The 26,857-nt window shown below is 41.9% G+C and overlaps 3 protein-coding genes across 4 annotated transcripts; all 3 read left to right on the top strand.

The window, feature by feature from the left end:
• The first annotated feature begins 966 nt into the window (after positions 1 to 966).
• Positions 967 to 6,553, top strand: LOC128440331 (serine/threonine-protein kinase Nek3). 2 transcript variants are annotated; one of them, XM_053423018.1, is made up of 14 exons: positions 971 to 1,002; positions 1,146 to 1,281; positions 1,932 to 2,025; positions 2,133 to 2,230; positions 2,307 to 2,390; positions 2,790 to 2,857; positions 2,979 to 3,065; positions 3,482 to 3,536; positions 4,226 to 4,426; positions 4,669 to 4,783; positions 4,878 to 5,063; positions 5,268 to 5,399; positions 5,655 to 5,772; positions 6,219 to 6,553. In XM_053423018.1, the coding sequence occupies exons 2-14, from the start codon at positions 1,165 to 1,167 to the stop codon at positions 6,283 to 6,285; spliced, it is 1,422 nt and encodes a 473-aa protein (XP_053278993.1). In that variant the 5' UTR covers positions 971 to 1,002; positions 1,146 to 1,164; the 3' UTR covers positions 6,286 to 6,553. The 2 variants fall into 2 exon arrangements, with proteins under 2 accessions (XP_053278994.1, XP_053278993.1); XM_053423019.1 differs by having other exon boundaries at positions 967 to 1,281; positions 4,896 to 5,063.
• Positions 6,554 to 10,831: 4,278 nt separating this feature from the next.
• On the top strand, positions 10,832 to 14,087 carry LOC128440332 (4-galactosyl-N-acetylglucosaminide 3-alpha-L-fucosyltransferase 9). Its single transcript, XM_053423020.1, has 2 exons — positions 10,832 to 11,024; positions 12,504 to 14,087. Exon 2 carries the CDS (start codon positions 12,513 to 12,515, stop codon positions 13,647 to 13,649), a length of 1,137 nt encoding a protein of 378 aa, XP_053278995.1. The 5' UTR covers positions 10,832 to 11,024; positions 12,504 to 12,512; the 3' UTR covers positions 13,650 to 14,087.
• A 1,103-nt stretch (positions 14,088 to 15,190) lies between these two features.
• Positions 15,191 to 20,383, top strand: LOC128440419 (serine/threonine-protein kinase Nek3). The gene is made up of 8 exons (XM_053423117.1): positions 15,191 to 15,203; positions 15,708 to 15,791; positions 17,794 to 17,845; positions 17,942 to 18,028; positions 18,886 to 18,940; positions 19,185 to 19,385; positions 19,628 to 19,742; positions 20,108 to 20,383. Exons 1-8 carry the CDS (start codon positions 15,191 to 15,193, stop codon positions 20,254 to 20,256), a joined length of 756 nt encoding a protein of 251 aa, XP_053279092.1. The 3' UTR covers positions 20,257 to 20,383.
• Positions 20,384 to 26,857: the final 6,474 nt, after the last annotated feature.

The raw sequence follows: 26,857 nt of genomic DNA, 5'->3' as shown, positions 1-26,857 counted from the left end.
CCTCCTGAGGAAGACAACGTGCTGATAGGTGAGACCAGAACCCTGTCAGGGAGCGGAACACACGACGTAATGGGGCAAATATTAGACATTTGGACCTGGGACGCATTCGTTTGGCTGTGGAGCGCTTGGTTTATGCAGTGCAAGATGTTCTGGGAATTCTGTTGAAAGTTAACGATGTGTGTTCAGGTTTCAGCTCCATAACTATAAATCACATTCACTTTACATTTGTCCTGACCGTATAAAAATGCATGTTATACATTATTTTCCATGCATTTCTCCTGCTCCAATCAGCCAGCGCATCCTACTCACTGATTGGTGATATGAAAATCTATGAGCAGACTCTTGGAAGTTGTAATCCATCATGTTAAATCTGCATTATTTTTTAGTTTTCGTCAGTACAGCATCCTAAAAGTTTGCACGGTTTTATCTCATAATTAAATTTTCATATGAAAATAAAAGGAAACTAAAGGATGATTGGAAGAGTTCACATTAAAACAGAGTCAGAGCTCCATCCTCATGTCCTCTGAGGATCTGGAGGTTTTACCAGAAGGTTGGGCTTCTCTGGATTTGTTTTACATTAAACTTTGACTGCATGCATTAATTAATTTAATAATGAAAATGAATTAACTTGATTTAGAAAATACAAATGTATGAGTTTCGATATGAAGGCAAAAAGTAATAAAGCCTTGAATCCTGGACCCTCAGATGAAAAGTCAGATGACCTTTCCACACAACCTAAAATAATTAACAACAACATGAACATATCCTGCAATACTGTTGGAATAATAACGTTATATAACGTGCATCACATAAAATAGGAATTTACTACATAACAAAAAAACTGAAATACTGTGATATACAACCATTTGATTGACAGGACACGTTATTGCATTGTACTCTACTGCCATCTAGCGGTGACGCTGCGCAGTACGGGCGCGACGTCTCCCCTACGTCACACGACAACAAGGAAGTGTCGGTCAAACAGAAACAGTACGAGGAAAGGTAGATCCTCTGTCTTTTGTCCCGTTAGTCCTTCTTTTCGAGAACACTTGAGACTGCGATAACAAGACCTGCAGATATAAAATGGCGCCTCCACTGGCGAGATGCCTTTGATGTTGTCTTTGATTGTGTTCGTTCTTTGTTAGTTTTTGTGAAACACGCGCCATGGAGACGTACTCACTCCTGCGGGTGATCGGTGAGGGCTCTTTCGGCCGGGCGGTGTTAGTCTGCTGTAAAAACACTCAGCAGAAATATGTGCTCAAGGAAATCCAGCTCTCAAAGGTATGTAGAATCACAGATATGCTGTTCCTTTTAATATCTCTGCTCGTGCTTTTATTGTGAAAGCGGTGTGACTTTTATTTTGAAAAAGTGCTTTACAAATAAAGCCCTTTTAATTGTTAAGAAAGGTGCCATATAAACAAAGCACATACAGCGCATAACTCAAGGCCCAGTGAATTCAATCAAGCGCTGCACCAATTTAAACACACTCAGATATCAGTCCTCTAAAGATGCCCGATTTTGTTTTTATTAAGAACTGGGAATTATTAGCTGGGAATTCAGAGATAATGTAAAAAGTTTTCCCCGGACTCACACTACATCCTTCCACCAAGTTTCATGGTAATCCGTTATGTGGTTTTTCTGTTATCTTGCTCACAATCAAGCAAACAACCAGACGGGGGTGAAAACATAACCTCCTCTGTGGCTGGGGTAATAAAACAATAAACAGCTGTATCTTTATTACAATGTATTTGGAAAAAACAAACATGCTCTGCACGCTAACACTCTACAGATCCTATTTGAAACCAGACTTTCCATATTCTGGGATCGGATAATAATGTTGTTTGTCCATTCCCAATAACCCGACTCCCGCCTGCACGCAAACATGGAGGCTGCTTGTTTTGCATAATTTGATTGCATTTGCATTTTTATAGAACCGGTCCAAAATGGAGAATTCAAGGCGAGAAGCCGTGCTGCTGTCCGGAATGAAACATCCAAACATCGTGGCCTTCAGGGAGGCCTTCGAGGGTAATCCCACACGTAGCCCTTTTAAAACCCTCCACGAAACATCTGGGACACAGTTATTATCATTTTGATTGCACAATAAACAACGTGGTTGATTTTTCTGATTTCAGCTGATGACCTCCTGTGTATTGTGATGGAGTTCTGCAGCGGAGGAGACCTGCTCCAGAGGATCCGGCTGCAGAAAACTATGCAGTTCTGTCTTGATGATGTAAGACCAGGACTCTATTCACCTATTCTCACAATTTAACTTTACTTATTTAACAATTTCACTCTTTATTTCCCAGATCTTGAGGTGGTTTTCTCAAATGTGTGCGGGTGCAAAGCATATCCACGAGAAACGGGTTCTGCACAGAGACCTGAAATCCAAGGTACAGCAGCTTCTAGACATTCAAATTACACAGTAATTTGAATGAATTGAAAAATCTATTCATATATATATATATATATATGAATAGATTTCAGTCTGTGAATAAAACATTTGTTTTCATACTTGGAGCATGCATTACGGACCCATGGGGAGAATCAGACTTTGCTCATATTTGCTGTCTGAATCCGAAGTCAATAACTTTGTTTATTGGTTGGTTGCGTGCTGATAGAATCTAATCAGCGTGAGCGCTGTGGAGTGAAATGAACAATGATAAAACTGCTGATCGAGATGCGATCGCTACATTATCTCGCATTTCTGCACAATGTCATCATTTCTCCACGCTCGGCTGCCCTCGTTCGGGTTTTTATGTTAAACCGCCGCTTGTCATTTCCTCACCCAGAACATTTTCCTGACAGATAATGGGACAATCAAGCTCGGGGACTTTGGCTCGGCGTGTATTCTGAACAGGTAGAGCAGAGAAACCCAGAGTGGCAGCAGTTTAGAGTTTCCCCATTTTAAATTAAAGTCCTTTTCTGATTTGCTTGTTGTTGCACTTTAACCTTCACTGTTGTTTCTTTTTGTGCTGCAGCTCGAAGGCTTACGCTCAAACTTACGTTGGGACGCCATATTACGTGGCTCCTGAAATCTGGGACAATAAGCCATACAACAATAAGAGGTCAGTCTTGTTATTATAAGGGAAACACAGAAGAAAAACACCTTTGACTCCTCGATGTGTTCACTGTAACATTAGATTAATTTTCTTCAAATGTAGCAACTTATTAATATAATTTTAATTCAGCATCCCTCTGTTGCCCATTGTGAATTGTTTGATTAAGAAGAAACCTTCTTATTGACTCTGTTCTGTTACCGATCCAGAAATCGAACTTATGAATTAAATACCAGCATGCAGTGTGTGTGTGGACACTGTTGATTGTCAGTCAATGCACTAACAATGAGGCATTCTGAAAACAGCTGTGGCTCAACTCTGAATATGCAGCTTGTGTGTGTGTGTGTGTGTCAGCCGCTGCTGTATCTCTGACGAATGTCTGCTGTGAATGAATAACCCTCTCTTCTGCTCTATGTGTCCTGCAGTGATGTGTGGTCTCTGGGCTGTGTTCTCTACGAGCTCTGCACCCTGCGACACCCGGTACTCCTCCTCCTCCACCTTCAGCTGAGTCAGATTATCTGTTAGGCTTTCACAGAGCAAGGACCCAATTGCAGACCAGGATGCAAAAAATACTTTTTACTGCAAAAAAAGGAAAACCAAGGATCCAAAAAGGCAAAAAATTACAAGAGCAAAAAACAGAAAAACCAATTCAATAATTTGGCAAAATAGAGTTCCAAAAAGGGAAAAACAAAGAGGCTAAAAAAAACAGAGAGTCAAAAATCATACCAGATAATAAAGCTAAAAAATTGCAGTATGAATTTTTTAGCTTTATTGCATGCTTTATTCCTTGCATGGCTTCTTCACAGTGAAAAAATGATACAATCCGACAACAGAAAGACTGGGCTTAAATAGAAGGGGGAACAGAGACAAGACACAGGAGAATAAATCAGGCAAACACTCAGGGTGACGATAGGGAACAGGTGAGGGAGAAAAGAGCGGGAAACAGTAGAGGGCGGAGTCTCAGGACAATAACAAAACACACATGGCCTGACAACATAAACATAACAAGCACATGACAACATAAATAAACAGGGGGAAAGACATGACATAAAAAAACACAAGCAGGAAGCACAAGGGAAAATGTCTTAAATTACGAGGTCTTAACATTATCCTCTTGTGTATTTTTACGTGGCTCAGATGTTCCTCACACCCTCTCTGTTGACGTCCAGTTCCAGGCAACCAGCTGGAAGAGTCTGATTCTGAAGGTGTGCCGGGGCGCGTACCCCCCCCTCCCCGAGCACCTGCCCTACGAGCTGCGGTATTTGGTGAAGCACATGTTCAAGACCAACCCGAAGGACCGGCCGTCCCTGCAAACCATCCTGACCTCTCACCGGGTCTCCAAACTCCTGCGCTCACATTCCCCCTCCCAGGTAAAGAACACACAGTTTGAGCTTCCTGCACGGTGACAGTCCCTCTGACGTGACTTTATCGCTGCCCGTCCATCACAAACACATCTTACCAGGACGTGGTGTCAAAGGGAGAATTTAAACTCAAGCCTCCCCCAAGCTGTGGGGACCCTATGAGGAATCTGACCTCAGACACCTTGCTGTTGGTTCAGATGGCCGCGGTGCTCGTGTTGTGCGTTTGATTTACTGCTCTGGATGCTCTACAGGTGATGGAGGCGGAGGAGCAGGGCAGGCGGTCGTGCCGATGGAACAGAGAGGAGGGGAAGAAGGTGGCTCAACTTCTGGGGGAGAAAAGTTTAATAATAACGTCAACATTTGAAGGTAGGGTCCACGTTGAAGGATTCTGGGAGATCGACTGTATGCTGCTGATGTGATTGTGAACTCCCATGTGAGAGAATAATCAATAATGTCCTAGATAACGCTTCCCCCTCAGGCTGTGAGATGTCAGAGGAACATGGTGGACGCACACGACCCAGCCACAGAAAGCAGTGGGCCACTGAGCCGTCAGACACCGTGCTGCAGGTGCTGGCCAACGCCAGCCTCATCTCATCTGACAGCATGGCATCGACCGGCCGGACCCTCGGAGGAGCCACTCATGAAGGTAAAACCGGGGTGTCAACATTTTCATTTGCTGAAATTGTACAAAAATGTTTAATAAGTTTGAAGAAGGAAATACTACAATCGAGTAAATGAGATTTAAAGAATAAAATCGTAATTTTACACATTATTGTTGTGATTTCTACTGCTCATTTTTTTGTTTTTTCTTTACTCTCATTATATCACAACTTTATTCTCTTTCCTTCAGGTGTGTCGGAGGTTGCAGACGACACCAGGAAGAGGAGACAGTGGGTAAAGGATCCTCCAGAACGGCTCCTGAAGGTGTTGGAGAAGGCCGAGCTGAGCAGAGCCTTCAGCACCTTCATAATTAACAGAGGAGGTCTGTTCAATTAACCAAATCCATTCCATGTTGTTTAGAAAAGAAGAACATTTGCTGTGGCGCAAAACAAATCAACAGAAATTAGAGGAAGTCTTTGTCTAACTTCCTAAAGAGTAATTGTAATTATAAAGTGACACAGAGAGCGGATTCCTCCTCCAGTACCCAACAGTTCCCTTATGACTTAATCTACTCATCTACTTATGTCAGTAGATGATACACAATAAATGTTTGTCTGTGGTGTTGTCTTCACTTCAGATGACAACCTGCTGATGGGACCCCTCTCCGAGCCGCGGGGGGACGACACTGACGGTCCCGAGCCGGAAGAGGCCGAAGACGAGGAGCGATCGGAGCCGCGCTCTGATGACGAGGACACGTGAGCAGCCTTGTTTCTGCCCTTTTCTGTGATTCAAAGTTCTAAGTGTCAGGTCAGCTCAGCAAAGCAATAAGAGCAATGTCAGAGAATATAAAGTAAGAAAAAGAGAGACATATATATAAAGTACTTTTTAATAAAGAAAAAGAAAATCAAATATAATACAATATACATGAGAGGATGTGAGTAGCTGTAGTTTTGCTTGAAGAGAATATGAGCTGCTAAACCAAATGTAGCATCCAATGATTATTCACATTAAAACCTGTGTTAATGTTAAAGTATGTGTTTGTGTGCAGATTAGAGTTAGTTCTGCAGGAACATCTGATATGTGTCGGATCTGTGGTGAAGGAACAGAATTTGCCGAGTTAGTTTTTATTATCATTTATGCATGTGACCTCTTGTATGAAAACACTGTTGACACGTGTTGTACTGTGCTTCTCCCTCCGCAGAGACTTCGAGGAAGAGTCTCCGTGTAACTGGATCGAGGAAGTTGAAAGAATGTTTTCAGAGCACTGAAGCCTCGCTGCTTCCTCGGCTCACACGATCACAGCACATTATTACTGCCTACAATGGTTCTTATCAAGTTTTAATTTATTAAGTTTACAAGAAATCCAGTTAAGCTCATGCAGCAACAGTGAGACACCATGTTGCTTTTGGGGATGTTTGTATGTTTCAAGCTGATTTTTTGCTCTTGTTCCCTTTTTATAAAAGCATAAACATTTTAATTGAACATTGAGCAGCTTCCTCTCACTGTTTCTTTTACATAAAAAATCCTCGAGACGCGTCCGAGGCTCTGTCTCTCGTTTTGATTTGAACATCTGCCGTCTACTTGTTCGAGTTACCAGTGAAAACATTCCCGGCAGATTGAGTCCGTCTGGAGGCTCCTGTTTGGCTCGTCGGGTGGGAAGCCCCCCCCACACCTTTTTAATGTCCATTTCAAGCCACGCCCCCTGCCACACACAACACACAGGGAGAAACAGAAGGGAAGGAGGAGAACACAGCAAAAACCACACAACAACTAACACAATCACCACAGAAACTTCGTTAAATCGCACTCTAAACAAAACCGTGATTGTCTGTTAGAAATACGTGATAAATGCTCTTTTTTTAAAAACGGCATGAAACTTCATTTTCCTCAGACATGAGCTTTCAGAGTTGGGCAGTATGATATTTCAGATACATGTACAACCATTTGATTTCATATAGATATTGAGATAGTGTTACAAGTATTTGCTTATCACTCCAATCATGCCCGTTTCATCATAAGGGGGAGTGATTAAGTTGGAGCCTAGATGACAAACATTAAACCTGTTATAACTGAATTCTTGTTATTTCCTTTCCACCATTCACATGTGATCGTTGTTCTTGGACAATGCAGGAAAGCACCAGCTTGTCAAGAATCAAAGGACATTTTAGACTCTGCCTTTACAGAATTTCAGACAAATGTTGAGCAATATTACATTTTTAAAGAATTTTTTTTTTAACTTCAAGGTGAGATTGTTGCTCTCCTCCTCTTATTCAATGGATCCTACTGATGGTTACAGAAGAGTCTGTAAATTGTGCTAAACAAATGGTTCATTAGTAAGTGAATTTCCTTATAGATTTCAAATCAATTTTGAGATGTTTACAAGAATTTCCCTTTGTACTTTTGAAGCTTGTTCCGTCACACATTTTTATTACATTTTCAAATATTAGATCCTGCAACAAAGCTCCTGCTTCATATATTTTATACAGTTGCTTTTCTATTCTATACTGTTATTTTTACAAATGAATCCAACCAATCATTCCTCTGTTCTAATCCCTTAGATGTTTTTATTTGGTACAGAAAAATACTTTACAGACAATAGAGAGGGTGAGTTCATGGAGGAACTGTACAACCCTCAGAATCTGTTCAACCTGTCCACCTTCGACACTAAGGGACGTGGACAGATGACCAACCAATATTAGATTTTTCTGAATAACCTGTTACAGTTCGTGTCCTTTATTGTCAAAACATAACTAGAAGGTTAGTGGTTCAATCCCTCAGCCTTCCCCTGTGAATGCCAAAGAGTCCTTGGGCAAGATACTGAAACCCTAAATGGCCCCTCATATATGTTGAGTGCACTAATTGTAAGTTGCTTTGGATGTAAAAACCTGGCAACCACACTTTTCCAAAAAACCTCTACCTTTGGCCTGAGTCCAGTTGCAATTGTTTGCACTGGAGTAAAAGCATAAACAAGTATTTTGTGTACAAGCAAGTGATCATACTCAAATGACTGTTGTCAGATTGACAACAAATGCAACAAATGTTGAGGCTTAAAGATATTAGGAGTCAAAATGTGTAATGAAGAGAAGCTCGATACAGGTAGGCGGACGAAAAGAGAAATAAAAAAATTGTCAAAAGACCTGAGCTGAAGCAGGAGCTGAGACTGGGGGAGAGTCACGGACACACAGAGGCTGGAGTGATTTGGACAAACAACAGGTTTAATATTACTAAACCTAAATAAACAGACAACCAGCGCTCTGTAGCAGAGGTGACCAGGACTCATCCCCATCAATGATGCTGTCATTAGAGAGATAGATAGATAGATAGATGGATACTTTATTAATCCCGTGGGAAATTCAGATCATCCAGTAGCTTGTACACTTAACACATCACTGACATACATTCATAAATCACATACGGAGAACAGATTTACAGATACAGGAATGGAATGAAATGATGTGATTGTGTCAGTGTCCAGTAGGAAAGTGTTCTTGTGCTGCTGGAGTGGATAGTACAATAAAATATAAAATGTATATGATGGGTAGTTGACAAATAAGGGTGAAACAGTATTTTTTTAAATAAAGTTCTAATGAGGAATACATTTGTATGAAATTATAATGTTCAAATGCTGATTTTTTTAAAACTTGTTGTGTTCCGTGGATTATTTGTATATTTCATTATTTTTTAAGCTTTTCGTGTAGCTTCAGCCATAATTTGTCCTGCGGTGTGACATGACAATATGACAAAATTTAAATATTTTACTATTATTGTTTTCAAATACAAATCAGGTATGTTTTAAGTTTAAGAAGTTATCTTTCAGAATGTATATTAAAATTCTGCATATTATTTTTTTTTACAGCAGTTTTTTTATTTGATTATTCACTTGTGCCATCTTTCACCACTCACTCTAGTGGAAATATTCTGTAAAATGAAAAAAAAAACCTAATGAAAATGTCTGCTTTCCTTTTGATAGTTAAATTATGCAATGTTTTCATATGCACATAATAATTAAAGTTAGTTAACATTAGGAAAAGTCATTTAATTGTATTTGAAGTTATGTCACACCACAGGACGTGCCGTCACACCACAGGACGAGATGAGACATTGTATGAACTTTATTGGTCAAATGTATTAAGAACTTTTGTAACAAACAAACCCATTTGCATTTTAACTTAACAATTTTTAAATAATTCATGAATTCGAACTAAAAGTAAACAAGACATACTGAATAATCAACATATTAGAGGCATCACTTCTATAATTGCATCAGTCGTCAAAAAGAAGAAGACAAAACAAATCTTGCTTCTCAGTTGAATGTCATTGAAATCATGTTAGAAAATCATGTTTGGCAAAGCTATGTGTTGAACATGATCCAATCCAGTTTGGCTAGTTTTGCGACTCTACCACAGGGCTCAGGCTCAGAAATCCCCCCAAATATGTTTGTACGTGAGTAATAGATGCTATCATCTTTGTCAGGCCACTGGAAAGTATTCTTCTGTCCATTCTGAACCATACAATTCACCTGTATGTCCTCTCCCTGAATATCTGAGATTTGGCCCACATATCGCTTCTCATCATACTTGACAATGATGAACCTTCCCACCTCAAACACGTCTTGGTCACTTTCATCATCTTCTTCTGTGGAGGGAGGGACTGGGCTCACCTCTTTACCTGGACTGTCAGTGGTCATTGTGACTTGTGTGACGTTGAAGCAGTCACACACTTTGGGATAGCTGCAGAAGCAACTGACTTCTCTGTGAAATATTTCCCCTGGTGTCGTTGTGAAAATCTGGTGTGTGCCCAGTATACCTCTCACAGCTGGTAGGACAGGAGGGAGCAGTGTGTCAAATTCACCAATGTCCTTTTCCTCTATCCATTTAATTTGGATTTTCATCCCATCTTTGCTGGACAAGAAGTCAAACAGGGCCTCAGCAGTTTGCAGATCATGTCCCCTTAGGACAACCTGGTCTGCCATCCGCTTCACACAAGCTCCTACCCCATCAGGAGCCCCTTTTCCGTGACTTCTTTCAGTGTAATTCCATATTACACTCTGGAACCCCCAGGTAAATGGCACAGTGCTCATCAGGAAACAGTTGGTTTTATTGCGGTACTGCGTCACAGGACCATCGCTTATTACATGGAGTGACTCAAACGGTGAGCCATGCTGCATCTGGAGGTCTTCAATAACTGGCTGTAAGTGAGCCCACACAGCACGCTCATCGTGCCTCAGAGACTTTGAGATGGTTGCAAAGCTCCGAGTGGCCGTTTTGGTGTATGCTACCACTGTATGAAGGGTTACCTGGCTCCTACTTCCACCAAAGTGAAAAGCCTGTATTTCGGTATTAAGTTTACAACCATAGTTTTCAGAGAAATCTATATGTAAAGCTAGATCGTCCTCCTCCAAATTTTCCTTCAACTCCCTTATTTCCCTTGCTTGGTGCATCCAGTTAAACTGGTGGGATGCTATAGACTCCAAGACATGATTGAAGGCCTCTGCAAGTTGTCCCAGTGTTCCAGTCACCCCTTTCTTCACCCAGTTTTTATACACCTTGTCCCCCACAGTCACATCTTCTCGCTGCCACTGCTCCCACCTTGCCAATTCAGAGGTGTCATGTGTGTTGAGCTGCACCTCATCAAAACAGCAGTTTGTGCACTGCCTCTTCATACACTGCTGATCTTCAGCATTGCACGTGATCTCAGACAGAAGATTGGAAAGGCTCTTGGTTGTGATCATGCCTTTGCGTACCAAACACTCTATGAGAAGATGCATGCTGATAACACGCACAAGAATTCCTGTCGGTGGGTCTGGCCTCAGTGATGTGTTTGGGCCTGTACCTCACAAACTGACGGTATGACATCTGATACGCCAAGGTGTGGAGCTCCTTGGCGTATCAGATCGTATCAGGTGTGGAGCTCCAATAATGTGTTGGTCAGAACACGCCGCTGCATTTTATTTTTCCGCCCTACTGTATCCTTTTTTCCTGCCAAGAGCCTACTGTTTTCATCTCTGGTAAGAAAATGAATTACTTGTTGTTTTTTTTCTGTAGCAACCTTTTTCTTTGCTCGTCTGATGGTGGATTGACGGGCAGATTCCTTATTTTTGCTCGAGCGATGCTTTTGGACCCTCATTTTGCTGTTCAATTTTCTTATGACATCCAGCTCTGATTTAAGCGTCATGTTTTCTTTTTCTAGCTTCTTAACTTTGGCTCTCAATTTGGCTTGCCACACTTTTTTCTTCCCACTATTGCTTGGTGGATGGGCTAAGTTAGGGTTATGGCTGATTGTTGACAGAATTGAGCGAAGAGGAATTTTACTTCCTGGTCAGTTGAAACACGCCCCATAATTTTTTCCCAATGGAGCGACTCCAGACCGAACTGCCCGACCCAAATGTTGTGGGCGGGGCTAAGTTCGTCTGGCATCCAGGCTACAGGACAGCATTTGAGTTACAAAAGTTATTTTGCTGTAAATACTTATATACTAGTTTTGTGCATATTAAAACCTAATATTAATAAAGTCATAATATACAATATAATGCCAAGGCAGTTATTAGGTGCTCAAGATATTTCTGGTTTATTTTGTTAATATGTTAGTTTAATCCTTCACCTATGTTACGGTCACACCGCAGGACATTTTGCGTATTCACCTTTAAATATAATCAAAACATAACAGATATTTCATAAAAAATTATATGTTTAAAACAAAGTACCATAATATGCCTCACATCCATGTGTTGTTAAGTGGAAAAAATGCTTCTAAATAAAAATTCACACTTAATTACAGCAAAAACATGCGTCATGTCATCCACCCATATATAAAAACAGCAGAAAAAAAAAAATGTATATATAAATATCTAAATATATAAGAACATGTAGTGGTAAAGTCTGTGCATGGGGCTAGTATAGCCAGTAAAGGGATGGACAGTGGGTTGGTATAATAATGAGATGAGATGAGAAGACTGAGGTAGACTCATGCAGGGAAGATCACCCCCCCCCCCCCCCCCCCCGCTCTTCTGCGTGGCCTTATGTAGCTGAATGGCCCTGGGTACAAAGGACCTCCTCAGGCTGTCCGATGAGCATGACAGTGACAGGAGTCTGCCACTGAATAAGCTCCTCGGCCCGATGAGAGTTTTGTGTAGTGGATGGTGCTCATCTTCCAAGATAGTCCGCAACCTACTCAGGGTCCTACTCTCTGCCACTGTTGTGAGGCAGTCCCGCCTTCCTCACCAGCCTATCCAGTCGCCCCGCGTCCATTTTCTTTATGCTGCCTCCCCATTTGCACTTTGCACTAGTTTAGATGAAGAGCAGAACTGATAAATGTCAATTAAAAAACACCACACGTCAAAATTCACACATTCATGTAACTCAGTAGCTGTTAAAGGCAGATTCAGAAATTGAAATTAAAAGTTATATAATATTTTGACTGATTAGTGTGCTTTAGTAAAAACCTGTGAATACAGAAATGTTCAAAACACAACTTTTTTTCTCTCCAGAGGTGAGCCATGTGCCTCTCAAGCTGCCAGATGTCTCGTCAGTGGCAAATTGCCTCCGGATGCTTCTTGTTGGTGTGTTTCCTGTTAGTTTTTTTTACATATTACAAGCTGGGAATCGAGTACCCGGATTTTCGTCATTATCTGAAGAGAGGCAATCATTCTTGTGAGTGCCCTGTGGAAGCACAGAACCAGAGCTCAAACCTAAACCGTTCCTCGGAGCAGCACGTGGAAGTACCGGTGGATGCTGAGCCTGATACTCTTCTCTTGATTTGGACTTGGCCATTTGGTCTCAAATTTGATCTCACCTGCGATATGTTCAAATATAAAGGATGCCGCTTGACCGATGACAAGTCTCTTTACCACGAAGCCCACGGGGTTTTCATTCACCACAGGGACATTAATGGAAATCTGGGAAACTTGCCGAGTGAGCCACGTCCCTGGTTTCAGAAATGGGTTTGGATGAACATGGAGCCACCTTCAAACCTTGGAAAATTACCCGAACTTGATAACTTGTTCAACTTGACATCCTGTTATCGCTCAGATTCACATGTCCCAGTGCCTTATGGGCATTTGGTGCCACAAACATCTGAGGTGGAGAGTTTCCAGCTGCCAACCAAGGACAAGTTGGTCTGTTGGATCGTGAGCAACTGGCAGGAGGGGCACAAAAGAGTTCAGTACTACAACGAGCTGAAAAAACACATCCAGATAGAAACTTATGGGAAGGCTTTTGATAAAAATTTAGATTATCAAAACTATGAAAACATTCTATCTAGTTGTAAATTCTACCTCTCCTTTGAAAACTCTCAGTACAAAGATTATATCACAGAGAAGGTATTCAATCCTATGAGACTGGGAACTGTACCAGTAGTTCTTGGCACCTCAAGAGAAAACTACGAGGACCATATCCCACGAGACTCTTTCATTCATGTCGATGACTTTTCCACTCCAAAGGAGCTGGCAGAGAGGCTCCTTCACCTAGACCAGAATATGACTGAATACATGAGATTCTTTGACTGGAAAAATAGATATAGAATTCATCGGTCTTGGTTTGGCAGAGACCATGCCTGCAAAGCTTGTCGTTACTTACAAAAAAACAGAGGATACCAGGCTGGTCATTCTCTTACCAAGTGGTTCTGGGATCAATAGCACTAAATATAAGAGCATTGGTCAATCTATCTTTTCATTTGGTTCACTGATGAGAATGGACTCAAGGGAACTTCTTTGGTGAAGGAATCATAATATTAACTGGATTCTACCCAGGACCCAGTATTTCCTATGAAGATTTTCACCCCTGTCAGTCTGGTTCATAGAAGGGTGAGGTCTGGACCCCAAAAAAAACCTCATTCACTTTTGGGGCGATTTTTAATTAAGGGGGTGGATCAAGGAAAATGTCACCTTTTGTGTTTATAAAATGTTATGTGAATATCTTCGGAAATTGTTGATTTTTAAGAAAGATGAACCGGGAACAACTGGATGCAGATATTGATGTATACTCTCTAAATTTGAACTAATGTCAAACAGCTCCATGTTGTGGTGGTGGAATCTAAATTAAGATATCCTGTGAAATACAAACTGATAAATATACTTTGTTGAATGTGTCTTTATGTGCATCTTTCATAACGGGGTAACATCCTCACATCCTTCATGACACTCTGACATTATAATCTTGCTTACGGCGGTTCTACATTTCTTTCATTCTTAGTTTTTCATCCAGTTTGGAATGCAGTGCAGCAGCATCATCAGGTTCTCTACATCATCGACAGTCTCCTATAAACAGATTCTGATTGTTGTCTGTAAACCTCTTTCCTTAACTCTTGCCAGGCCTAAAAATAACATCATAAATCAATTGTTTTTTTAACAATTTCCATTTTGGTATTTACTAATCTTTTAAAGGAGTAGTAAAAAGTTTAAATTGTACTCTAAACACGACCGTAATTGTCTGTTAGAAATACGTGATAAGTGCTCTTTTTTAAAACAGCATTAAACTTCAACTTCCTCACACTTGCGCTTTCAGAGTTTTGCAGTATGATATTTCAGATACATGTACAACCATCTGAATACAGATAGATTTTGAGATATTGAGTCCAGTGAGTATTTGCCAGTGCAGTAGAGAGTAGAGATTTGAATATGCCCCAGTAGGAAAGATCCATCCACATAAAGTAAAATAACAATAATGAGGACTGAATGTCATCTAGCGACCTCATTTTGAGGGTCCTGGTGTTGTGGGGGCTTACTGGGACAAAGACAGGGAAATAAGAAGTAGTAGTGGTAGTAATACTAGTTGGGTGGTAGTAGAATAGCTCCTCCAATTGTTTCATAAAGCACCTTTAGAAGTGCAACAGATAATGCTTATACTAGAGACTCTGGTCCCATCTAGTGGGTGTTTAACACTTCACAGTACAGTAAAAGTATTAATATCGTAAAAATAAGTACTATAAATGAAAAATAAATATAATTTAAAATACATAATGGCTGAATTTCATTTAGCTGCTTCAGTTTCAGGGTCCTGCTGTTCATGCAATGTAACTGGCACACAGTCATGGCTTACTAATTAAGAATTAGTAGAATTAGTAGTATTGCTTGTATAGCTATATACATATATGCATTACATTCACATTGAACAACAGTTGCTTGACATCTGTGAAAAGCCATCCCATAATTTAGCTCCCCCTAAATCTAGTTGAAATATGACCTCTACTAGTGAGGAACCTATAGTAGGACAAAGATGTAACAGACACCTCCCATTGCACTTCACAATCACATGTTTCACTATCAAACTTATCACAAACTTCATGATCAGACTCATTTATATACAGATGGTTTCCAAGTATACATTTTAGCCTCAGGGTTAAATTCAACCAGAAACTGGCTCCGGTTGTATTTATTCCTATATTTTCTTTAATTCTAGTTGTTCTGAAAAGGATCTATATTTCTTAACAACATGTTTGTCTAAGTGGATGACTCTCTACTGTATTTAGCATAAATAAAAACGACACACTTATTATCATTTTGATTACACAATAAACAACGTGGTTGGTTTTTCTGATTTCAGCTGATGACCTCCTGTGTATTGTGATGGAGTTCTGCAGCAGAGGAGACCTGCTCTATGCAGTTCTGTCTCGATGATGTGAGGCCTCAAATACATTCAGCTATTCTCACAATTTAACTTTATTTACTTAACAAATTTCACTCTTTATTTCCCAGATCTTGAGGTGGTTTGCTCAAATGTGTGCGGGTGCAAAGCATATCCACGAGAAACGGGTTCTGCACATAGACTTGAAATCCAAGGTACAGCAGCTTCTAGACATTCAAATTACTGTGTGTGTGTATACAGTGCCTTGCATAAGTATTCACCCCCCTTGGACTTTTTCCCATTATGTACTGTTACTAACTGGAATTCAAATAGACTTAAATAAACTTTTTCCCGTTTGATCAACAAAACATGCATAGTACTTTGGAGGTGCAAAATAAATTTTATTGTGACACAAACAATAATGAGAACAAAAAAGTTGACATCTGTTGGGTGCATAAGTATTCACCCCCCTGTGTCAATACTTGGTAGAACCCCCTTTCGCTGCAATTACAGCTGCAAGTCTTTTGGGGTATGTCTCTACCAGCTTTGCACATCTAGAGATGGAAAGGTTTGTCCATTCTTCTTGGCAAAAAAGATGAAGCTCAGTCAGATTGGATGGAGACCGTCTGTGAACGGCAATCTTCAAGTCTTGCCATAGATTCTCTATTGGATTGAGGTCTGGGCTTTGACTGGGCCATTTTAAGACATTAACATTCTTTAATCCAAACCATTCCTTTGTAGCTCTGGCTGTATGTTTAGGGTCATTGTCCTGCTGGAAGATGAACCTCCGCCCCAGTCTCAAGTCTTTTGCAGACTGCATCAGATTTTCTTCAAGGATTTCCCTGTATTTGGCTCCATCCATCTTTCCCTCTATTCTGACCAGTTTCCCTGTACCTGCTGAAGAGAAGCATCCCCACAGCATGATGCTACCACCACCATGTTTCACTGTTGGGATGGTGTGCTCAGGGTGATGGGCAGTGTTGGGTTTTCGCCACACATAGCGTTTTGCATTGAGGCCAAAAAGTTCAATTTTGGTCTAATCTGACCAGAGCATCTTCTTCCACATGTTTGCTGTGTCTCCCACATGGCTTCTGGCAAACTCCAAACGGGATTTTTTATGGATCCCTTTCAGCAATGGCTTTCTTCTTGCCACTCTTCCATAAAGGCCAGATTTGTGGAGTAGACGACTAATAGTTGTCCCACCTCAGCTGTGGATCTCTGCAACTCCTCCAGAGTAACCATGGGCCTCCTGGTTGCTTCTCTGATTAATTTTCTCCTTGTCCGACTCTTCAGTTTGGGTGGACGGCCTCCTCTTGGTAGGTTTGCGGTTGTGCCATATTCTTTCCATTTTCTTATGATGGATTTTATGGTGCTCAGAGAGATGTTCAAAGCTCTGGATATTTTTTTATAACCTAACCCTGCTTCATATTTCTCCACAACTTTATCCCTGACCTGTTTGGTGAGCTCCTTGGTCTTCATGATGCTGTTTGTTCAGTAATGATCTCCAACAAACTCTGAGTCCGTCACAGAACAGGTGTATTTATACTGAGATTAAATTGCAGACAGGTGGACCCTATTTACTAATTATGTGACTTGCAAATGTGACTTGTGAATGCAATTGGTCGCACCAGATCTTTGTTAGGGGTTTCACAGTAAAGGGGGTGAATACATATGCACTCAACACTTTTCAGATTTTTATTTGTAAATAATTGTGAAATCCATGTAATATTTCCCCCCACTTCCAAATGATGCACTATTTTGTGTTGGTCCATTACATAAACTCACGATGAAATAAATTTTAATCTGTGGTCATACCATGACAAAATGTAGAAAAGTCCAAAGGGGGTGAATACTTATGCAAGGCACTGTATATATATATATATGAATAGATTTCAGTCTGTGAATAAATCATTTGTTTTCATACTTGGAGCATGCATTACGGACCCATGGGGAGGATCAGACTTTGCTCATATTTGCTGTCTGAATCCGAAGTCAATAACTTTGTTTATTGGTCGGTTGCGTGCTGATAGAATCTAATCAGCGTGAGCGCTGTGGAGTGAAATGAACAATGATAAAACTGCTGATCGAGAGTCGATCGCTACATTATCTCGCATTTCTGCACAATGTCATCATTTCTCCACGCTCGGCTGCCCTCGTTCGGGTTTTTATGTTAAACCGCCGCTTGTCATTTCCTCACCCAGAACATTTTCCTGACAGATAATGGGACAATCAAGCTCGGGGACTTTGGATCGGCGTGTATTCTGAACAGGTAGAGCAGAGAAAACCAGAGTGGCAGCAGTTTAGAGTTTCCCCATTTTAAATTAAGGTACTTTTCTGATTTATGCTTGTTCTTTTTGTGCTGCAGCTCGAAGGCTTACGCTCAAACTTACGTTGGGACGCCATATTACGTGGCTCCTGAAATCTGGGACAATAAGCCATACAACAATAAGAGGTCAGTCTGAGCTGCAGTGTATCTTCACAACATTAAATGATCATAGAAAATTTGTTTTTGATTTATTTTATTATTGTGCACAGTATATATTACGTTTAAGAAATATACTTTGTTGTTTCGTCCTTGTTTCTGTCTTTTACTTATTGCGTCTACCTTCTCGTTCTTGGTCTATACATATATATATGCTCTTCTTTTTTACCTATTTCTTCATGGTATTGTACCAATTTCTTCAGTAAACATTTTTATATGTCGACCAAAATAAACAGAATTAAATAAATGAATGTGTCCTGAATCAAACAACATTATTCATTAAATAAAAGAATAAAAAAGAAAGAAACCAGAGAAGCAACTTCAATAACTACACGTCATCATCAGTGCACCAGAACATTTTTGAATTTGTAATGTTGAAGTAATGTAGATATCACAAACTCATCATGATAAGGGAAACACAGAAGAAAAACACCTTTGACTCCTCGATGTGTTCACTGTAACATTAGATTCAGTTTCTTCAAATGTAGAAACTTATTAATATAATTTTAAATCAGCATCCCTCTGTTGCCCATTGTGAATTGTTTGATTAAGAAGAAACCTTCTTATTGACTCTGTTTTGTTACCGATCCAGAAATCGAACTTATGAATTAAATACCAACATGCAGTGTGTGTGTGTGTTGTGTGGACACTCTGGATAGTCAGTCAATGCACCAACAATGAGGCGTTCTGAAAACAGCTGTGGCTCAGCTCTGAATATGCAGCTTGTGTGTGTGTGTGTGTCAGCCGCTGCTGTTTCTCTTTGGCAGCACATGACGAATGTCTGCTGTGAATGAATAACCCTCTCTTCTGCTCTATGTGTCCTGCAGTGATGTGTGGTCTCTGGGCTGTGTTCTCTACGAGCTCTGCCCCCTGCGACACCCGGTACTCCTCTTCCTCTTCCTCCTCCTCCTCCTCCTCCTACCTGCTCCCTCTGTTTGACTCTGGGCCTTTCTCCAAATACTTCTAATGAATCATTGTATGAAATACTTGCTCGCAGTCTTACGGGGCAGCGAGGTGCGTGTTGTGGAATGATGGAGGGGCCGGTAGCTTCAGCTGAGTCAGATTATCCTCTTGTGTATTTTTACGTGGCTGAGATGTTCCTCACACCCTCTCTGTTGACGTCCAGTTCCAGGCAACCAGCTGGAAGAGTCTGATTCTGAAGGTGTGCCGGGGCGCGTACCCCCCCCTCCCCGAGCACCTGCCCTACGAGCTGCGGTATTTGGTGAAGCACATGTTCAAGACCAACCCGAAGGACCGGCCGTCCCTGCAAACCATCCTGACCTCTCACCGGGTCTCCAAACTCCTGCGCTCACATTCCCCCTCCCAGGTAAAGAACACACAGTTTGAGCTTCCTGCACGGTGACAGTCACTCTGACGTGACTTTATCTCTGCCCGTCCATCACAAACACATCTTACCAGGACGTGGTGTCAAAGGGAGAATTTAAACTCAAGCCTCCCGCAAGCTGTGGGGACCCTATGTGGAATCTGACCTCAGACACCTTGGTGTTGGTTCAGATGGCCGCGGTGCTCATGTTGTGCGTTTGATTTACTGCTCTGGATGCTCTACAGGTGATGGAGGCGGAGGAGCAGGGCAGGCGGTCGTGCCGATGGAACAGAGAGGAGGGGAAGAAGGTGGCTCAACTTCTGGGGGAGAAAAGTTTAATAATAACGTCAACATTTGAAGGTAGGGTCCACGTTGAAGGATTCTGGGAGATCGACTGTATGCTGCTGATGTGTTTGTGAACTCCCATGTGAGAGAATAAGCAATAATGTCCTAGATAACGCTTCCCCCTCAGGCTGTGAGATGTCAGAGGAACATGGAACAGGAGACAGTGGGTAAAGGATCCTCCAGAACGGCTCCTGAAAGTGTTGGAGAAGGCCGAGCTGAGCAGAGCCTTCAGCACCTTAGAGCAAATTCATCAAAGTCTTTGGTTAACTTCCTAAAGAGTAATTGTAATTATAAAGTTAGTATCTGTTATCATTTATACATGTGACCTCTTGTATGAAAACACTGTTGAAACGTGTTGTACTGTGCTTCTCCCTCCGCAGAGACTTCGAGGAAGAGTCTCTGTGTAACTGGATCGAGGAAGTTGAAAGAATGTTTTCAGAGCACTGAAGCCTCGCTGCTTCCTCGGCTCACACGATCACAGCACATTATTACTGCCTACAATGGTTCTCATCAAGTTTTAATTTATTAAGTTTACAAGAAATCCAGTTAAGCTCATGCAGCAACAGTGAGACACCATGTTGCTTTTGGGGATGTTTGTATGTTTCAAGCAGATTCTTTGCCCTTGATCCCTTTTTATAAAAACATAAACATTTTAATTGAACATTGAGCAGCTTCCTCTCACTGTTTCTTTTACATAAAAAAATCCTCGAGACGCGTCCGAGGCTCTGTCTCTCGTTTTGATTTGAACATCTGCCGTCTACTTGTTCGAGTTACCAGTGAAAACATTCCCGGCAGATTGAGTCCGTCTGGAGGCTCCTGTTTGGCTCGTCGGGTGGGAAGCAGGAAATGATGGACCCGGAGCAGCTGGGTCTGGATGGGGGGGGGGGTTGAAGCCCACCCACACCTTTTGATGTCCATTTCCTCTGTAATATCAAAAGTAGACTAAACATGTTTTGGGGGGGGGGGGGGGGGGGGGGTTATTCTCCTTGGAGAGACGCTCACAAGGATTTATACACCATGTTGTATTTTCAGCTGCGTTTTTTATGTTTTTGTTTATTTGTTTGTTTGTCTGTTTGTTTGTTAGCAGAATTATACAAGAACTAATCAACTCCTTTTCATGAAAATAGGGGTGGGGCATGATCTGACGAATAACCTGTAACATAAAAATGTCACTTTCTTTATCAGTGCAATTTCTTTTAACATTTTCATGGACTAAAGATAATGAATGGATCTTGATGTTGAGGGGACTTTGGTGCAGATCCAAATACAAATCTCAATGTATTGATTTTAAATGTGGTTGGTGGTTGGACCTTGGTGGAAGGATGTGCTCTCTGGGTCCCAGTCCAAGTTGATCTCACCATAGTGGTGCGGACACAGAGAAATGGCAGCAGTGCAAGTCTTTAACCACTGGGTGGCGCTGGAAACAGTCATGTGAACCTTGTGGCGTGGGGGGAATTCAAAAGACCTGCATCCAGGTTCACATAGAAAATGCAACACGTCAAAGAATCTGAGTGCTCAGCCTAATTCCATGTGAATGAAAGAGAGTAGACACTGACATTGAATGTGATGGAACGAGCAGAGCTTCTCCGAGTCGTGGAAGATCTCGACAGTGAGAAATAAGAGCCGAGTTTAACCCCGTGTGACACCAGTGAGACCACAGCCTCGCCCATGACAGTTTGGCATGGACAGGATATAGATACTACAAACTCTTTAGTCAACACAACCACACTGGTGCTGATTCACCAACAGTCGTGCCAGCTCTGGATTAATCCTGCTGCCACAGTTCCCTCCACTGGGAGAGGCCTCCCATTGGCTGAGAGGCCGGATAGATATTGTATCTGCTCCTGATGTGTTTTATCGAGGAAGCTCATGGCTGGAGCTCGGCCCTTATCTGCAGGGTGCACTGAATCCCCCCCCCCCCCCCCCCCCCCTCTCTCCTCAGGCCTCCTCTGCCTCCTGTTTTTTTAAATGTATGATTATTAGTATTATTATTACAGTGTTTCCCCTTGAACCGCCCTGTTCAAGTTCAGGAAAGATACAGATAAAGTTGAGTAGCGTGGCTGAGCTACAGCATCGTCGTGTGTGCCCTGCAGATAGGAGGGTCTGCCATCAGCGTCCATGATGTCTCTACAGCTCCGGCAGCTGATGGACACCCGGGAGTCTGGGGGAGTTATTTAAGTGCGTGTCACAGAGGCTGAAGTATTAAAACGTGATATAAATATATAAGTTGAAATCAAAAACGTGATCAGAATTGGTTTGTTTACTTATTCTTTGGTGTTTAATATATCCTGATCGAAATCAAGACGAATTTCTCATATTTTATCATTATACTCTATAGAATATTTTTTCCTGTATTGAGCTGTTTGCTTCATTTAGGGAATGAATTGAGGGATTGTGTCACGCTTATATTCCCCTAGTTTAGATATCTGTAAAGTCTTACATTTAGCTTCTCTGGTATCCTCTTGGCACCTATTTGAAATCCTTTGAAACCTGCTCCAGTTCTAGTTGTGAGCTGATGTTCAAATGTTAATTGCTTTTTCTTTTTTTTTTAATCTTTGAATGAGTAACCCTGGTGACAGCCGGACTGGAAAAAACTGGACTGATTTCTAAGAGACTTGTTTTGGTTATGGTTTTGAGTCTGGGCTGAATATAATGAATCACCCTGTGCATGTAGGTCACAGGCAACAGGCACAGCTGATGTACAGGCGTGGTTAAAAAATAACAACTACATTAACGACATCAATATCCTCTGTTTTATACATTTGAAAAACTTCCGACATTTTAATAGAGCAAATAATAATAATAATAATCTCATGTTTACTACCACAGGCTCATGTTATTGTATTTACCGCTCTAATATGCATTTTTCTCTTTTTATGATTGTATCAATGTCTGAGTGAGGGAACTGTCCTGTGACTTAATTGACTATTTCCCCCCCAAAAATCTTCATAACCTTCACAAACTTCAGATCTCTTTTCAGGGCGTGCTGTGCATCAACTTGTGCAGCTGTTCCTGTAACTGCTGGGTGAAGGGTCGGGGGGGGGGGGGGGGAGGGGGGGGGACAAAAAAGAAAACCCTGACTGAACAGTTTTCTGCCGTCGCACCTCAGAAACTATCGAGGCAAACGAGCGGATGAACAGGGGGTTCCTCTTGCAGGAAGGATGTGAAGTCGTGTCTGCTGTATCTCAATGGCTATAAATGGGTCAAGGAAGAAATATCTCTTTGGATAAATTAGTGGGGAACAGTCTCGCCCTTTGTTTAAAGGTCGTGAGGTCAAAGTGGAGATTAAACTTTTATGCTAAATCACTTTTTAAGATTAGTCCTCCTTAGAGGAGCCTGCGAGGCCCATGTGCAGAAACACCAACCAGCGATCTCAGAGGTGATAGTTCCTGTGTTACCACGCCGCTTGTGTATTTGTTGACGAGCTGGAGAGTGAGCCAAACCACAGCGTGTCACACCTTCGGTATCTGCTCTGAGTCACAGCGAGGGTTGCATCTGCAGGCCACGGCTTGCACCGCTAATCTGAACCACTTCATTGATTTTCTACATCCTGCTCATCCCGGGGACCTGATAGCAAACAATCAAGTGACTTCCCCGATTCACAGAGGTGCTTTCGTTTCTGGGAAATTGGGCCGCAAAACTCGACCCCCCCTGTCGTCACCCCGTATGTAACATCAACCACCTCATTCCCCTTTGTGTGTGTGTGTGTGTGTGTGTGTGTGTGTGTGTGTGTGTGTGTGTGTGTCGCAGTGCCTGTTTTGGATGGCTGCTTTCTGAGCTTCACTCAGGAAGAGCCGTGCAGATGTGAACTGACCCAGCGATCTCTGCCTCGCCACCGATGCTCAGTCCGATCTGCTCTGAACGGTGGAACTTTAGCTTTTTCACATTTCCACCTCAACTATCAGCTAAAGTTTCATCACGAGTTTTTTAGTGGTGGTTGACGGCCTCGCTGGAGAAAACAATGAAACCTGCCACTCCGACTCGCCCAGTAAAGAGAAGTGTATCATGGGGAGCAGCTCTTCCTGTTAATAACAAAACACTCTGTGGTCGAGAGTCTCTTTGCAACTATAAATATGGGAGCTGTCATTGTTATGATTATTTCAGGCCCTCCGCGGTGACCCTCCATTGTCTGCTGCCAGGGTTATGTTGCTCTGTATCAGACAATGGAGACTGGTGTGGCCGAGCAGGGTTTTGCACAATTCATCAGCCGCTTCAAAGTGAAAAAAGGTCAGGAACGGTTAAATTTGGATCCTGCCTCATGTGGGACCGTGGCGGTCGTCGTGCACTTTTGAAAAAAGGGGCTGCCATTGTGTGTGGATCTGAAATCAGCTGCTCAACACATTTTGTTTGGATCGACGCAAGAATGACATTGTTCCACACAAGTGCATTTACATGTCATAGTTATGATTTTGATTTAGATTTTTTCATCAGTTAATCTGTGCACACTGACCAGAAAGAGATACGTGACAGACGTTCTTTATTCTTGTTCCTCTTATTTCTATGAATCATGTCCAGAAATAGAGTTGTGGTTTTTTAAGAGAGTGTTTGTTGTTGCAACGGTTGCACACACTCGATGCCAGGATTTAGAAACAGAAGGTTTAGTTTGAAAAATAACAGCAGCAAAAGGTCTTCGACTTTTGTCTATCGATGAAGAATAGAGTTTTAAAAAGATAAACTAAAGCCTTAAAACTCAGTGGTTATGTATATAAAAGCAACATTTTTTTATCTTTTTCAATATTCTTTGCCGATTAGGATGCTTCTGATATGATACTGGTTTCTCTTTTTTACTATCATTCATAATTTATGAATATGGACAGATATGTGTATGTATGGATTGTTTTTCGTTGCTCTATTTTGTCCTATGACAATAAAGCTTTCTGATCCCGGTGTGTTTCAAATAAAATCAAAAAAAAATGTAGTCAAATAAAAAACAAAAAAAATCACCAAATGAAACTATTTCATTCAAGTTTGATAAAGACACCAGAGAGTCTAACCTCCATCGATCGATAACAAGTTAATGGTTGATGTCTTTATCAGCCACGTGGACTCTGAGCACAGATGCTGTTCTGTGTTGGGGTGTGAGTGTTTGAGATGTGTTAAAGGACCTTAGTAATGAGGCTTCATGCTCTGGGCCGTTTACTATATCACACACTTTATATTATTGTTGCCCACACTGCTGCAGTGTTTCAGATGTTCTCATTTATTTTCATCAAGGCCACCGGCTTCAATTCATCCTCAAGTGGAATCGAAAAATCGTTTCAAGACCGATTGCGTCACAGTGACACGACTCCATTGTCTCGTTTCGATTGCTCCTTCAAACTCCGGCTGACGCAGCGTCCTTCCACCTGTGAGAATCGAAGGCCATCCCAGGATTCATTGCGCTTCAGTGACGAGCCGTTATTCAAAGAGGTGATAGACATTCGATGCTTGAGCATCACGCTTCAGCTAAACTGAGCAGCAGCCCACGTCAAAAAAACTATGTTCACTAAAGCTTTAACAGCGATAAGGGTGATGGCATCTGTAGCCTCCAGTCAAAGATGGGGGTGTCCCAAACACATGCACAGACATGCAAAGGCACACTCATGCAGGTAGGGAAATTTAACTTCTGCTTTTGACCCATCTGGTTCAGTACACACAGAGCAGTAAGCAGCCATGTACGGCACTCGGGGAGCAGATGTTTGGGGAGTAAGGTGCCTTGCTCAGGGGCACTAGACAGGGTAAGGAGACTCTTGGATTTTTGGACAGATCAATCCAGGTTCGTCTTTTGGTTGTCTCTCCGTGGAGTCGAACCAGAGACCTTCTCTGCCCATAGTCCAAGTTTTTGCCACTAGTTGTTGCACACTTGGGCTTTGTCCGAAATCATTCACCAATCACTATATCATAAGATGGCCATTTAGTGAATTTCTTCACTCCCTTTGTTTTCCATAATGCATCTCGAGAAATAGTGCAAAGCCCACAGTCACTAACCGAGCAATTTGTCCCATCATGCATTGCACTCGTGGCAGTGAGACGAGAGGCGATAGGCAGCAGGAACAGTCCGACCAGTCGAACAAAAGTAAATAAAAGCAAAGCATCACAACACAACACAAACTGAGACAAACAACTTTATCTCTACGTGTAAAGACGACCAATAAATAAACTGAGATTTGAAATTGACGTTACTGTTATTGTACGTCGTAATCCTGCGACAATGACGTCATTACAGGTCATTGTCGTCATTTTCCCGATGTGATCACTGTAACAAGTTGGTGATTTCAGACACAGTCGACGTCTCTCTGTGAGATTCCTCCAGCAGCTCTCCCTGCCTCACGGTTCCTCGACCTCTCGTGGTTCCTCCTGCCTCCACCACCTCTTTCCCTCTGACTGGGTGTGAAATATCTCTGACATGCGGCCACTTACACAATCGGGTTGCAGAGTAAAACCTGTGTGGAAAACACGATTTCCACATCCATGCAGGTTTGGCAACAAGTCGACAGCTGCCCTGTGAGCGTATGAGAAGATGAGAAGATGGAAGATATGGCAGCTCCTCAAAAGTGAAGCCAAAACATCTTGATCGCCCCCTAGTGGCGGACGTAAACTCCCTCTCCTATGTTAGCAGATTGGACAGGGGTCAGACTCAAAGGGGTTTGTGCCATTTTCTGTAGTTCTTCACCCACTGACAAGTTTCTGATAAGTTTGGTTTGAATTATTTACATGATGCTTTAAAAATGAGGTGAAAATGTGACCAACACAGCGTCTCAGAGGGATTAACCCCGGTGGCCAGTCTGACTATAGCCCATGGTGTACATGCTCCCTCTTGTTTATATGGTCAATGAATTCAACAGTCGGTCCATTCTTAGAACGCCGCCCCTTTAACTGATCAGCAAGCTTCTCCTGCTCGATGGTCCCACTGCTGGAAGAGGAGTTATCTCGGTCTTATCTGTCTGCACAGAGCTAATTGTGTGGTTTGTTTTTTGGAGATAACCTCTCTGGTATCAATGAGCCACGTCCTTCACACCCTGAGGCAACGCTATCAAGGAATTAGGTCTTCTCTCCGTGACCCCTGATCCAACAGGATGTGGGGGTCACATTTCACCATCTTTACATTTGAGTAGGAACTCCCAAACGTATAGAGTAAACAGCAAAGATTA

This window comes from Pleuronectes platessa, chromosome 5 (assembly GCF_947347685.1).
Source record: "Pleuronectes platessa chromosome 5, fPlePla1.1, whole genome shotgun sequence".
NCBI lineage: Eukaryota > Metazoa > Chordata > Actinopteri > Pleuronectiformes > Pleuronectidae > Pleuronectes > Pleuronectes platessa.
This window is presented reverse-complemented; position numbering and strand designations above follow the sequence as displayed.